The sequence below is a fragment of the Onychostoma macrolepis genome, chromosome 15, assembly GCF_012432095.1.
Source record: "Onychostoma macrolepis isolate SWU-2019 chromosome 15, ASM1243209v1, whole genome shotgun sequence".
NCBI classification, from domain to species: Eukaryota; Metazoa; Chordata; class Actinopteri; order Cypriniformes; family Cyprinidae; genus Onychostoma; species Onychostoma macrolepis.
The window spans coordinates 27099106-27113902 of record NC_081169.1 but is presented as its reverse complement, the minus strand read 5'-3'; the positions used below and the strand labels follow the sequence as shown (position 1 = coordinate 27113902).

At 35.8% G+C, this 14797-nt stretch overlaps 2 protein-coding genes across 2 annotated transcripts; one reads left to right on the top strand and one right to left on the bottom strand.

The window, feature by feature from the left end:
- The first annotated feature begins 1935 nt into the window (after nucleotides 1-1935).
- On the top strand, nucleotides 1936-6869 carry LOC131520378 (uncharacterized). The gene is made up of 5 exons (XM_058744570.1): nucleotides 1936-2107; nucleotides 5397-5423; nucleotides 5862-5972; nucleotides 6305-6440; nucleotides 6531-6869. Exons 1-5 carry the CDS (start codon nucleotides 2082-2084, stop codon nucleotides 6867-6869), a joined length of 639 nt encoding a protein of 212 aa, XP_058600553.1. The 5' UTR covers nucleotides 1936-2081.
- Nucleotides 6870-7275: 406 nt separating this feature from the next.
- Nucleotides 7276-14688, bottom strand: LOC131554234 (uncharacterized). Its single transcript, XM_058799432.1, has 11 exons — nucleotides 14648-14688; nucleotides 14194-14419; nucleotides 14042-14117; nucleotides 12978-13258; nucleotides 12603-12692; nucleotides 12429-12511; nucleotides 11316-12116; nucleotides 8224-8321; nucleotides 7778-7922; nucleotides 7548-7668; nucleotides 7276-7417 (listed from the first exon to the last, which is right to left on the bottom strand). The coding sequence occupies exons 1-7, from the start codon at nucleotides 14686-14688 to the stop codon at nucleotides 12059-12061; spliced, it is 855 nt and encodes a 284-aa protein (XP_058655415.1). The 3' UTR covers nucleotides 7276-7417; nucleotides 7548-7668; nucleotides 7778-7922; nucleotides 8224-8321; nucleotides 11316-12058.
- Nucleotides 14689-14797: the final 109 nt, after the last annotated feature.

Below are 14797 nucleotides of genomic sequence, written 5' to 3'. Positions count from 1 at the left end.
CACTCTTTATGGACACACTGGGCTCTGTTGGCACAGTATTTTGTCACAAAGATGTTTTTGTTTTTTTTCATTCAAATAATCCTTTTATTGTTGAGTATTTTTGGTACATGGAGTGCTGGAAATGTGAAAGAGAAATAGATCATCGTACTGGTTTTACAAGTTTTTCCTCGTCTGTGGGTCTAAGTGGAATCAAAGTGAACTTTGTTTGACTAATCCAGTATACAGATATATTTTGTAATCATTCAATATTATGCATATCACTCCTCAGAAATCATTAAGATTACTATGTTTATTAGTTTATTCAACATTATATAAAGATTGTGCAAATAATATGATTGAACACTTTCTTTATTTCTCTAAATCAAGTGTACTTTAGCTCAAACTCAGGGATTCATCGTGCCTGCGATCTATAAATATATTGATATATCACGGTTTCATGTCTTTGCAGCGCACTTACCATGTGTCTTCTGAAATTTCGCCAGTTCACACAAAATCCGTTGAACTGCACTGTTAGACATTTCAAAGGGTTTTTACAGTAAGTTGCCAGTAAGTTACTGTAATTAAGATTTACAGTAGCAAACTGCATTTGATTTAAAGTAGCAAACTGTACTGTTTTACAGTAAATTACTGTAAAGAAATCCAATTAATCAGTATACTACTGTAATTTATTCATTTTAATATAGATTTCATTAATTTTATTATTTTTATATAGAATTCATTTTATTATTACTCCTACATGGGTACTACTGGCATTCAGTTAAAACAGACACAATAATTACAAAATATCAAATTCTTTATTTAAAACATTGCATGTATAACACTTAAAAATACAGACTTCCAATGCTGGAACAGTGCATCTTCACCATTTCTCCTGTCTTAGGACGTTTTGCAGTGCATTATGTTGTGTCCTCTGGATTCATCCTCACAAAGAATCTTTAGGCAACAGAAACATAATGGGGAAAAAAGTCAAACATCTGCAAAACCCAGGTGCTGCTCCAAAACGTGGCCACCATCTTTGCTCACCGTCCACTTTGTTAGTGACAGAAATGTCTTCTCTGAAAAACAAGAAGTAGAAATGGCACACTTTTAAAAGGCAAACTCCATATAGAATACACAAACCTTTCAAAACCATAATTGGCCAACATTAACAACTAACACTGAACAAAATTTCACATTCCTTAACCTAATGTTAATATAAGATAAGCGTTGCTCGTTAAAAATAATTTTAATTACAAAAGTCGTTTGAAACAACAGCCCGCAGTTTACCATAGTAAGTTTGTTACCGCCATGTTGACGGGTAAATGTTACTAACGTTAGGTAAACTGATGTGCAAAAATCTGACACAAACACACAGACAAATGTACATATATTTTTACCTTGCCTGCTGGTCTTATTCTCTCGTAAGGTGCATCGACACACAGCGCAGATGTTCTCTGGAGCTCTCCCACTCTCGCGGGTTCATCCCCGGGAAAAACCCGTGGCGCTGCCCCGCTGGATCCGTGTCTTCCTCGGACGGGAGTGGCGCGGCGCGACTCAATAAAAAACAATATAGAACCCATTATATAGTAATATTATATACTATGTACAGTGAATGCGGACAGTAAAGTGATGCCCCGGTATATTTCTGACGTACAGATGTACTCCAAGCGCTGGCGCTGATCACAATATCATCAGATTGCCTATGGAATTATTTTTGTGTCTTTATTATGCAAACAAAAATTCTGTGTTTGAGAGCAAAAGTAATTATTTTGTAATTTAAAAAAAAGGATTGCAAAAAAACTCTGAAATTGATAAAATTCTTTGCAGTGCGTGCAAATCTTTAAAAAAAAAAATTTTTCTTTGTGCACTTCAAAAACTTTTCATCACGAAACCACAAATATTGCTCTTTTCTGCCGTGTTTTTTTGCGGGTCTAAAACTTTTGTTTGTGAGTGAAGCTGTGTCTCAGTGGGCGGTCTCTACGCACCAGGATGAAAGGCCTATTTCTATTGGCCATTCTCGATTGAAGTGACAGGTTGACCACGCCCACTACGCTTTCCCGCCACTGCCGCCAGTCTGACAGAAGAGCGAGCTTCTAGCAGCAATGGCCAGCAACCGCTCGTTTACTGGGTAAGTTAACTAATTTAACATCTTAAACTCAGTGACAAGTGAACTTAATTATTCTTTCTCATGCTATCCCACCTAAATACATAACATTAGCTAAGCCCGTCTGTAGTTGGTGATACCGCTGATTTGATTAGCCAACAGTATGCTAGCTTCCAGAGCCCCCAATAGAAATAAATTAGGTTTAAATGTTGTAATATGCATTGCCAAACAAGCATTCTTTTTTTAGTTAACGTATATACCATTAAAGGGGCGATGTATCCTGGGGGATACAAACATTTACAGATAGATTATGAAAAATGTTTAAACTAGAGATGCACCGATCGACCAGTCGAAATTAGCCGATTTTCCGCATGACCGACCCGGAACGGTGACGTGCCCATTTTCGACTCCCTGCCAAATTATTACCCCCCTCATTGAAATCGCTACCTGATTGCCTAATCCTAACCCCTCCCCCACACCTATCCCTAAACCTTCCCCCACACCTAACCCTAAACCTACCAATACTAGGGGGGTAATAATCTGGCGGGGGTCAGAATTCGGCACAACACCGGCGGTCAGTCTGCCGATGCCGAGCCGGTCTGTTTTGACGTCACGGTGACTGATAATGTATATGTCGTGTGTGAGTGACAACAGTATGTTAGCTACAAGTTTCTATAGTCTTTGGTTAGCTACCTGTTGTGTGTGTGTGTGTGTGTGTGTGTAGTTTAATTAACATAACATTAGGCATACATACACGCGATTGTACCGTGTTTTTCTTTTCTGAAGTTGACAACCCTACTAGAGCACCAGCAGTTACATAGTGCAACTTTACGTTGAAGCAAAGAAATAACAGTGATTATAATTTGTGGTCAATACACCTTTATCACAGTCCGCGTGTAATTAAATCAATATCGCTCTGCCGTTAAGTGCGTGTGTCACGCAATCTACATTATGCAGCGGCACCCAGCGGCAGGTGTCAGTCATTACCGAAGGTGCGATACGCACCGCGACAATATCCGTGACACAAGACGCAGTCCATTGACGTGTCACAGGTTTTAGTGACACATGCCACTCTCCACTGGCACACGCCACTGGAAACCGGAAGTGCCACCGGAAATGTCACTGAGCATAGTGGCATGTGCCAATGGCATCTGTGCGTCAGATGTCATGTCACATAATGTTAAAACTGCCTCTCCCGCGTGTCGTCACATCCGGCTAGTAGCGTAAAGTAATTTCCACCTGCATTATTGTCATTATTTGGCATTATTGTCATTGTCATTTAGTTGGACATCGCAATTATTATTTACTGACACCCTACTATGTATATCATCCTTCATTTTAATGTGTAACATTATCTGATCGACGCCATTGTTGCCCATCATGAGATTAATGAATAGCAGCACATTGCTCAAATTACTCCCAGAGGAATAATCGGAGTGATTCACAATTATTTTTAATATTATTTTGTTTATTATTCTTGCAGTATATTTATTATGATTAGGGCTGCAACAACGAATCGATTAAATCGATAAAAATCGATTACTAAAAGCGTTGGCAACGAATTTCATAATCGATTCGTTGTGTCGCGCGACGCGGAGACGTTTGATTATTAAAAAAAAACTTTAGTTGAGCGCGGAGCGAGTGAACACACTCGGTCTCTCTCGCGCACGGATGGTAGCAGAGTTTGGCGCCTCATAAATAAAAAAAAAAAGTAAAAAAAAAAAAAACGAGCGGAGGTAGAGGAAAGATACATGGCGGAGGCAGAGAAATCCGTGCGACCCAAGTCATCCAAGGTGTGGGAGCAGGGGCGGCGTTTGCGTATGGCAGTTGCCATACTCTAGCCCAGTCAGGTGCTGTGAAAAATTATCCAAATTTGAGTCGCTTATAATTCGTTTTATTATTTTAAATCAGAGAGTTTTAAAATAGTAAACCAATGATAAGCATTAAAATAACTTGTCAGTAAAACTTCGTAACGCCATTGGATCATCGAGCTCTCAGCGAGACCTCGTAACTTCACCCCGCCTCCGTTCAGATTGACGCGCCGCGCACAGCCTGGAGAAGATGAGATCTCTGCTTTTTCGCAATGCAAGGGTGAATAAATAATTGGTGTTTGAATAGTACAGCGTTTTCTTTACTCAAACACTATGTCAGTAAAGGATAATGTTTTTGTGTGTTTGAAGAGTGGAGAAGAATTAGTTATTTGCTGTCTATATACGTTTTAAATATCCTGTGCATTATGTGCATAAGCGCTTAATTTGAGATTTTGGCCAAGTGTATTAAACGACAAGAAAAAACTAAGCGCCCATATAGCTACAATCAAAGTTATATAACCTGTAAAAGTTGATGAAAGCATAATGCACTTGCTGCTTCAGATAACAGTTACAGCCGTTCTAACGACAGACAAAACACTCCATCTCCGTCATTCTCTGGTCAAAAACATTATTAACTCCATTTGAGCTTGATTTTCATATAATGTTAAGTGCAAGTGTCTAATACAATACCAACGCTAACGACGCAGTGTTGTTAAATTATTTAATTTTTTGCACTCCCCCCCCCCCAAAAGTCTATATATTTGGCAGATGTAAAGCATACATGTGTATGTTTTTTGTGTTAGTCCATTTTTATTTTATTTTATTATTATTATAACAGCTCAGGGATGTTCAAGGAGCAACATGTTTGTGCACTTTCTAAAGATTTTAGTTCTGTTTTTGAATAAAGGGTTGAAATGAATGCTTTTCTTTTTCTTTTTTAATCCGATTCATCGATTAATCGAAAAATAATCGACAGATTAATCGATTATTAAAATAATCGTTAGTTGCAGCCCTAATTATGATTAACCTCCCGTTTTTGTATACAGTATAATGCTATTTAATCAGTGCACTCAATCACGGAGGATAGGACTCATTTATGATGATGAATATTATTTTCGAATAATCCTCTATGGGCTGGAAATACTCGTTTATTTTAACAACTTGATATAATTATTGAGGATTGCATTGTAAAGTAAGTGCATAAAAATCTGAGCATTATTGTTTAATACAGTACATTTTCCACCAAACTTTTAATTTTATCATATTAATGTGATATGCTATGTCATCACAATACTCTTGTGCTATGGGCACAGGCATTGATACAGGCTGAAGTGGAAGTTTTCTACGCTACTATTTGAAAGAAGTGGGAGTTCGATAAAGGCCTATGAACTGAATTTTTATTTAGCCAAAAACTAAGTACACAGTTAAATATACATGCTTCTGAATGTTATATAATTGTTACATTAGGTATTTTTGTATTTAAATGTTGTTTCTCTTTGCAGGACTACGTGGTGGCAGATTTTACAGAGGTCTGTGGATAGAATTCTACAAATACATTTCCATTTTTATGTGCTTAATAAAAATACCTAAACCTATACCTAAAGTATGCTAAATTGGAACAAATAATTGTTAATTTTTGGAATAAGCTTTCCATTGATGTATGGTTTGTTAGGATCGGACAATATTTGGCTAAGAGACGACTGTTTGAAAATCTGAGGGTGCCTTTAAAGTTGTCCAAATGAAGTTCTTAGCAATGCGTATTACTAATCAAAAATTAAGTTTTTTACAGTAGGAAATTTACAAAATCTTAATGGAACATGATCTTTACTTAATATCCTAATGATTTTTTGGCAAAAATTTTGGCTATTGCTACAAATATACTCCAGCAACTTGTGACTGGTTTAGTGCTCCAGGGTCACACATACTATTTCTAATAATGAAAAACTGCTCTTTTTGACTGTTTTAAGAGTACGAGCAGACCAAGGGGTGGAGAATGTAGACATTGCTCAGTGCATGTTTACTGTGCGAGGAACTGGCCGTGGCAGCTTTATTGCTGGCAAAAGTGTGCATAACCAGAGGTATTTAAATATGAGAGCATGGTTAATGTATTGTTCTTACAAAAAATTTAATAAAATACTAAAATTAATTTAAGAAAATTTACCCAATCATTTGTACACTTTTTTTTTTTTTTTTTTTTTTTTTTTCTTTTGTAATATGTTTTAAAATGCTTTGCAGTTAAATCAGCACCTCACACTTTTCTCTGTCTTAGAGTGGAACGGCTATGGAGAGATGTTTAGACTGCAGTAACATCTAGCTACTACAATGTGCTCCACAGCTTGGAAGAGGAGGGATTCGTTGACCTGTCCAATGCTGTTCACCTTTTCTGTGTGGGCTTTGTTTTCATCCCCAGAATATGCAATGATTTGCAGCATTTCACAGAGATGTGGAACAATCATCCGCTGCGAACGGAGGGAAATTTGTCACCCAATCAGCTTTGGAATATTGGGATGTTGCAAGCACCTGTGTCAGAGCCTGATTTTGCAGAGGTATGCAAGCTAAACAAAAAAAACATACTGTGTAAGGTGATTGTTCTTAATTGTAATCAATGACTGGTGTTTTTTCCCCCCAAATGTCAGATCTTACAAGCTGAGGACTTCCAGAATCCACAGACTGTTGACTCTGAGCATGGAGTCATTGTCCCAGAGATACCTTGCCCCTTGTCACCTGAAGATCTTGCTACTCTACAGAATCAAGTGAACCCCGCTGCTGAGTCCACTTGTTTTGGTTATGACATCTACTTACAAGCACGTGAATTAGCTTTAAATTTAATGTCTCAAATCAGGGGTGTCAAACTCAGTTCTTGGAGGGTCGCAGCCCTGCAGAGTTTTGTTCCAACACACAAAGCATGTAGTTTTCAAATAAGCCTGAAGGACTTAATTAGTTGGATCAGGTTTGTTTTAAATGTGATTTATTAAGGTAACTGAACTAATACATGTTGTGCCTTCAATTAAAAAACATGAAAAGACATTGTTACACTATAAAGGAACTTGTTTTTCCACAATAAATTGTCTGTTTTTTTTTTGGTAATGTACACCAAATACATTATCATTTTGCCTTGCATGCATTTAAAAACATTCCAAAGAGTGAACATTGTAAATAATGCTTTGATAAACATGAATCAATGAAACTGCAGGTTTCTACAGTACACAATTTCAGCAGATTTGCTACACTCTGTCAAAGCTTGCTCCATATGTAACAGCAGTTTGCAAGAGTGTTTTGAAAGACTCATAATCTACCATATGGACTACAGGAAATGTTATGGTATTGGTACAAGCACTAACAATTGGGTAGCACACAGTGTGGTTAGGCATGTGCTGTAGACAGCAGTGCTCAAATTTAATAACTATCTTAAATTTCTCCCTTTCTGATACAAGCAGATGCCTGTGAGCTTGCCCAGTCATCCACTGCATTATCTTCGGTACAGACAAGGTTTCTCCTGCTGCCCCATCTTCTGGTTGTGTGTCTTCAGAAGAAATCAAAAGATGAAATTAGAATTAATGTTTTAGTTTATGTATACCCTTTTAAAATAGGAACTACAGAGCATATTTACACCTGGATATAAAATAACAGATTATACTACTTTAAGTCCATACCTTCAAGCTCAAGTAGGAAATCTTGAAAGAATTCCATGATTTTTGACTCTTTCACTTGTTTAATCGAACCACTTGGGCTCATCTCTGGGGCCAGGTGGGATAAAATGTAATGGGCATCAACCTAAACACCAAAAAGAAAAGCATAACAATGGATTATAATATTTGTCATTTGTGTCATACTTATAAAAAACACTACAAAAATTAATGCTTAAAACAGTATTTCTACATACTTTGTCATCATATCCTATGACGAAGAGATCGTGACACTCATGTGGCTTTCTCTGCATGACTTTAATAAGATCATATATCTCAAGGCCCTCGCGCAGTTGTTGCAGCATTGGGATGCGTTTTGTTGTAATATGTAGAGCAAGAGCTCTGGCAAAAAAATAAACAAAAATAAATACCAAATTTTTTTTTAAAAGCAGGGCTTTCAAAATTCAAAAGCCAATAAGTTATTTGTATAATTGAAGTTAATTCCTTAACTACTATAATGTACGAGTTTGTAGATGTAAAAAGACTCAGTTCCCATCAAACAAGTCTGTAATTACAAGTGTGCTATTGCTCAGTTTCATCTGCTTCAAATGTACCATATTACAACACATCATGCATTGTACTAATGTTAAGAGTTGATACTTGTGTAAATGAACAAACTAATTTTTTCTCAGTGCTGACTTACCTTAATATGCTTTCCTTGTGGTCAACATTGACTGGTCCAGTGTAGCCACAGTCCAGGATTTCTTTTGTGTAGTTGGACAGGTCAGATGCATCTTCAATCTACAAGTAAAATGTTACCTTTAATATATATATTAACAAGCATGGTTCACTGCTGAATTTTGGAGTAAAACCAATCTGTCGGTGGCTTTATAACACAATAACAGTTATTCCAGCAAACTAATTTACTAAAGGACAAGAAGTAACAAACAACTTGTCTCTAATGCAATTCTGTCAATAAGACCCACCATTTTGATTAGTGGTGATATCTCTGTGTCATGCACACCATCCCTTTTAATGTTACCAGAAACAAGGTATTCGTAACACCATTCTTGCATAAACCTCGGTGCCGGTCCTCCTTGTGCAATGCTCACAGCAAATATTTCACCTGCAACTCTAGAGATGCATACTGTTTTACATATGTATAACAGCTCTTGGCACTAACATAGAGTGGTATATTTGTATAAATGTCTCATCTGTTTTTGTGCATATAATAAAAATCAGTGAGGTTTAAAACCCAAGTGAATATTATATGGACAAAAACAGCTGAAACATTCTTCAAAATATCTTCTGTGTGTTGTTTCTGCAGAACAAATACGTTTGTAATAACCATGAGACTGAGTAAATGATTGAGAATGAATTGTGTATGTGAAGCAAATCCAAACACGTACTTGAACAGCTCATTATCTAGATCATTAAGGAGTACTTAGGCATTTTTCCTTTCTTCGCATCACCTTCAAAGACACGTTTTCAATGCCGGCAACCATTGCTAAATTCACAAAAAAGATGAGATATCATTAGGCTAGAGCAGGAATCCTCAAATCTGGCCCACAAGATCCACTTTCCTGCAGAGTTTAGCTGTAATCCTAATCAAGCACACCTGAGCATGCTAATCAATGTCTTCAGGGGTAACACTTTAGAATAATGGTCCGTTGTTAACAAGTAACTATGCAGGGAGTAATAGGTAGTACTACATTAACACTCAACTTAATACTATTAACTAATAGAGAAGTAAGATTAACTAAGCAGTAAGTAGTAGCAAATTTAGGAGAAAGGTAGTTCCTTATTAGATATTTGATACTTATTAAATAAAAATCTCCTCACTGAGAACTACTTGTGAACTATGACCAATTAATAAAGAATAACCAATTAATTCCTAATCACAACAGTAACGTCTTAAAAGTGAACAATTGGGTTCTTTGTGGAAACTAATTTATTAATATGATATCCCCCAAATAAGTCAGCTACAGTTTGAAATTGTGACTTCTACTCTTACCAAAGGATGGATGTTCTCTGTTTATTTCAATCAAAAACAGAATAATAATAAAAATAATTCATTTAAAAATTTTAATAATTAGGAAGTGATTGAATTAGTTAACAATTATGAGCTCTTTGTGTCAGTTCAGTATGCCTCCGACTCCAAGAGACCTACCTTTAGTGACAGTAGGCTGGGGAGGACTTTTCTTGAATATAAATAATGATGTTCTCTTGATAAAAGCAATTTACATCCTTAATGAAGGCATCGACTGCATTTATATTGTGTTAAGCACAAAACAGCATATTCCAGATTACAGTGTCTGGTAAAATATCACTAGTGCATCACACAAATGTATGACTGTACACTATGTGTCAGATTAAAATATTTTGGTTTCACTTTATTTTGATGGTCCCTTTAACACATTCTATTGACTATAAGTTAAGTTGCACCTACATTTCTACTGACTCTCATTAGAGTGTTAGTAGTGTATTAGTTGACTGATAGGGTTAGGTTTAGATTAAGTTGACATGTACTTGCAAAGTTACTTACAGTCAGTAGAATATCTGTTGGGAGACCAACACAATAAAGAGTTAGTAGATATGAAGCAGACAGTCTAGTAATACTCTAATGAGAGTTTGTTGACATGTAGTTGCAACATTACTTAGTGTCAACAGAATGTTCGAAAGGGACCATCAAAATAAAGTGTTAAATAACTTATTAAATTACTTAGTAATTACTGAGTGGTTAAGGTGTTTTTCACTTTAAAATAATGGTCCAGATCACTAGTAGTTCCTGCTGGCTGACAAGGTAACGTTTGAGAGGGGCTAATGTATTTTTCACTTTAAAGCTAAGGTGCTACTAAGGAACTACTAGTGATCTGGACCATTATTTTAAAGTGAAAAACACGTTAACCCCTCAGTAATTACTCACACATAAATTAATAAGTTATGTAATGTTTTATATCTGACACATGATACAGTCAAACATTTGTGTGAAGCACTAGTGATATTTTACCAGTAAGTCATTTGGAGTGGGATACATATTGAAATGACATAAAACAGAGTTCATAATTTTGAACTAATTCAATCATGAGCTTGTCAGCATCACTTCCTAATTATTAACATTTTTAAGTGAATTATTGTTTTTATTATTATTCTGTGTTTTTGATTGAAATAAACGGAGAACATCCATCCTTTGGTAAGAGTAGAAGTCACAATTTCAAACTGTAGCCGACTTATTATGAATATGGGGGATATCATATTCATAAATTAGTTTCCACAAAGAACCCAATTGCTCACTTTTAAGACGTTACTGTTGTGATTAGTAATTAATTGGTTATTCTTTATTAATTGGTCATAGTTCGCAAGTAGTTCTCAATGAGGAGATTTTTATTTAATAATTAGCACATATCTAATAAGGAACTACCTTTGTCCTAAAATTGTTACTTACTGCTTAGTTAATCTTACTTTTCTATTAGTTAACAGTATTAAGTTGAGTGTTAATGTAGTACTACCTATTACTCCCTTCATAGTTACTTGTTAACAACGGACCATTATTCTAAAGTGTTACCTCTTCAGGGTCATTAGAAAATCACAGACACGTGAGTTTTATCAGGATTGGAGCTAAACTCTGCAGTGGATTGGACCTCCAGGGTAAGATTTGAGGAACCCTGGGCTAGAGAGAGTCATTGCAAAAGCAACACAGCTGTGATTATTGCAGATACAGACAGTGTATTTTTAGAATAATGAAACTGTGGAAATATATTTACACATCTACAGTACTAAATGCATGCTACTCACTGGACAGAAATTCTTTCCTCAGTGCCCCTGTGTCAACTCCTGGCTCTCCAAGAAAGGTGATTTTCAAAGGATTGACTGGGCTTCCTGTTTTTTGCCGTTTCCACAGCTTCAGGCCTCTCTCTAGAATGTTATCTCGTGATACACAAACTTCGAATATTTTAAAAATGTTTATCTGTGCTGCTGCATGACGAATCACATCCTCCTCACTGTAAAAACAAAACTTTTATACACACACACACACACACACACGTACGTGTATGAAGCTAAAAACAATAAAACTAAATTTTCAGCATCATTACTCCAGTCTTCAGTGTCACAATATAGCACTATGCTGTTTTTTTGCTCAAGAAACATTTCTGATTATCATCAATGTTGACAACAGGTGTGTGCAATTTATTTTTTTTTTCTCAGGATACTTTGATCAATAGAAAGGTTAAAAGAAAAGCATTTATCTGAAATTGAAAGATTTTGTAACAATATACACTACTGTTCTAAAGTTTGGGGTCAGTAAGTTTTTTTTAGAAAGAAATTAATACTTCCATTCAGCAAGGATGCATTGAATTGATCAAAAGTGACAATAAAGACATTTATAATGTTAAATGATTTGTACTTCTGATAAATGCTTTTTCTATTCATCAAAGAATCCTGAAATGTTTTTTTTTTTTTTTTAAAGTTTACAATTACAATGTAACATATATTCAAATAGAAAACAGTTATGGTAACAATATTTCACATATAACAGGTTACCATGAGATATGATCCAAATCAGAGCACGGTAGTTTTTCTGGAACTCCATCTAGACTATAAAAAAATAAATAATATTAATTAATGCATATAGTTTGGTTTTTAAAAATATCTGTTTACGGATCACATCAGCAATAGTGTAAACAAAGATTAAAGAAATATTACACCCAGAGAAACACACAAGAACTTTTATGATTTTCTTATGAAGATTATGTTTCGACAATGCCACATTTAACTTAGTCTCTGGATGCAGTTTAATTTGAGAGTGAATAAATCATTTTGGCCTGTTCATCATACAGTGATCATATGGCTTCAGAGAACAACCCTTTTAGGTTTTTAAGCTTTAATTCGAGTCACTATTACCATTACCTTTCTCCACAAAAGCTGGCATGCAGTTCTAATTCTGACACCGGAAATGTTTTGGTACATATTGGGCACTGGGCTTCAAGTGCCTACACATTAAAGACAAAAATGTATGCCAGGCAAATTTTGTAAAGAAGAATTGATAACTGCCAATCTTCAATTTAGCTTTTGCTTGTGTACCTCCTGATGTTCAACAATGGATGATGTTCCTTCAAGACTACAGCTTGGCCTTGAAGATGTTGCCTCTTCTATCAAAAACAAATCATCTTCCTGCAAACAGAAAAGAAAAATGTGATGTTCTATTGACAGAATTCAAGGCTGTTGGGAGTAGTCACAAATAAAAACACCCCTTAGAAGTCAGGGGCATATTGAAATGTGGAAGTTAGTTTATTAAAAGGTCTTCAAAGGAAAGTCTCTTCAAGGCTACAGTGGTACTAGCTGACAAATCCCGATTATCAATCGTTACTACTGAAGTAATACATTTTGCAATGGTCAGAATTGTCAGTGTACAGGTAGTAAAACAACTTAAAGATAGTAACATCACAACAGTTTTACCTCAATTTCAGAGTTTTCTGAGTTTTGCACGCTGTCACACTGGTCAGAATGCAAAGCCAGTGTCTGGAGTGGCATCAGAGTCTTGCATTTTTTACATGTGGCCTTTGGCATTCTGGCAAATTCAGGAGCATCTGGTGGCAGCGGTGTCATGTCAAGCTCATCTTGCAATGGCACGATGTACAGCAAGTTCTTCCCACCACCAGAAGCACTTTTGATCACTGATCCTTTATACCCCTCTGCCTCCAAAGGTATTACAGATATTCTTCTCCTTCCGTTCCCACCTATATTAGCAAGTAATTCAACAAAACTAAAATAAGAGAATAACTCTACAGAATAATTATAGCATTAATATTGTACTGAACGGACTAATTCATATTACTAAATGTTAAAGAGTTAGTTCACCCCAGAATGAAAATTTTGTCATTGATTTCTCACCATCAATTACAAATATACATATATGAAATCTGAGTGATGTCTGTCCTTACATACACTGCCTTTGCAACTACCACTTTTATGCTTTAGAAAGAGATATAAAAAACGATAAGCGAACAAGCTCAACTGAACCTGAATGACACACAATAACAAAATTTTTCTGAAATTAATCATGCTGCATAACACACGAGAATAAACCTCATTGGTTATGTAGCACGTTTGAGCTTTTGGAAGAGGTTTGTTCTTGTGTGTCATTCATGTTTTTGTTGAGCATTAGTTTATGGTCGCTGATCAAGGATTATATACGAGTAAAAGCCTAAATTCAATCTGTTCATCAAATAAAGTGATTAAGTCTTCAGAAAATTTGGACTAAACCACTCGGTTAATATGGATTCTTTTTACGATCTCTTTATGAACTTTCCGAAGCACCAAAGTGGTAGTTGCAAAGGCAGTCAATGGAGGGACAGACATCTTTCGGATTTCACCAAAAATATCTTCCTTTGTGTTCTGAAGATGAAGGAAAGTCTTACTGGTTTGGAACGACATGAGGGTGAGTAATTAATGACAGAATTTTCATTTTTGGTGAACTAAGCCTTAAATATTAAATGATGATATATTATTAAAAAGCACACCTGCAGCTTTGAAAAGAAGCCACCTGTCTTCCAAATCACTCATCTTTGAGTATGCTTCCTGCAGTAAACTTGATAACTACATCAAAGTTAAAGACTGACACAACAAATACTGCTATTTAGAATATGTGTTTGCTTAAGATCGGACTCCTTACCTCTGCATGCGTAGTATCCCATGTTAAGGACAGGGTCCTCTTTCCTAGCCCTGCTTGCATGAGCTCCAGCTCTTCAGATATAGAAGGGGTCGTATCGGATTTAGAGCCCAGCAAAGACACAGAAACATCAAAGGTTTTCTGTGCTTTTGCTGGTACAATTGGCCTGTGACTTCTGGCAAGATGTCTTTTATTTTTTCCAGTATTTTTAAAAAATCCAGGAAAAGATCTGCAAATTATAGAACAGGTAAACATATTAATATGCATGTTTTTTTAGTTTAATTTGGAGTAGCAAGAGATACCATGTTTAGATGTAGCATCCTATGCTTCAGTAATGCTTCAGTTACAGAACGTTGATCATACTGGAAAAACGAGGTTCAGATGCAAAATAATACTACTGAGCAAATCATAAATTGTCATCTGATTAATTATTAATAGAAATAAACTAATAGCTTACCTGTGGTTGTGATCTGCCTGTTTGGTTTTCCATTCTGCCATTAAAGACAAAGAAAATAACAAATTTTCAATGTAACATATTTACAATAAACTATACATATACACAACAACTATACATTAACACTGTTAAAACCAAAAATACAATATACAA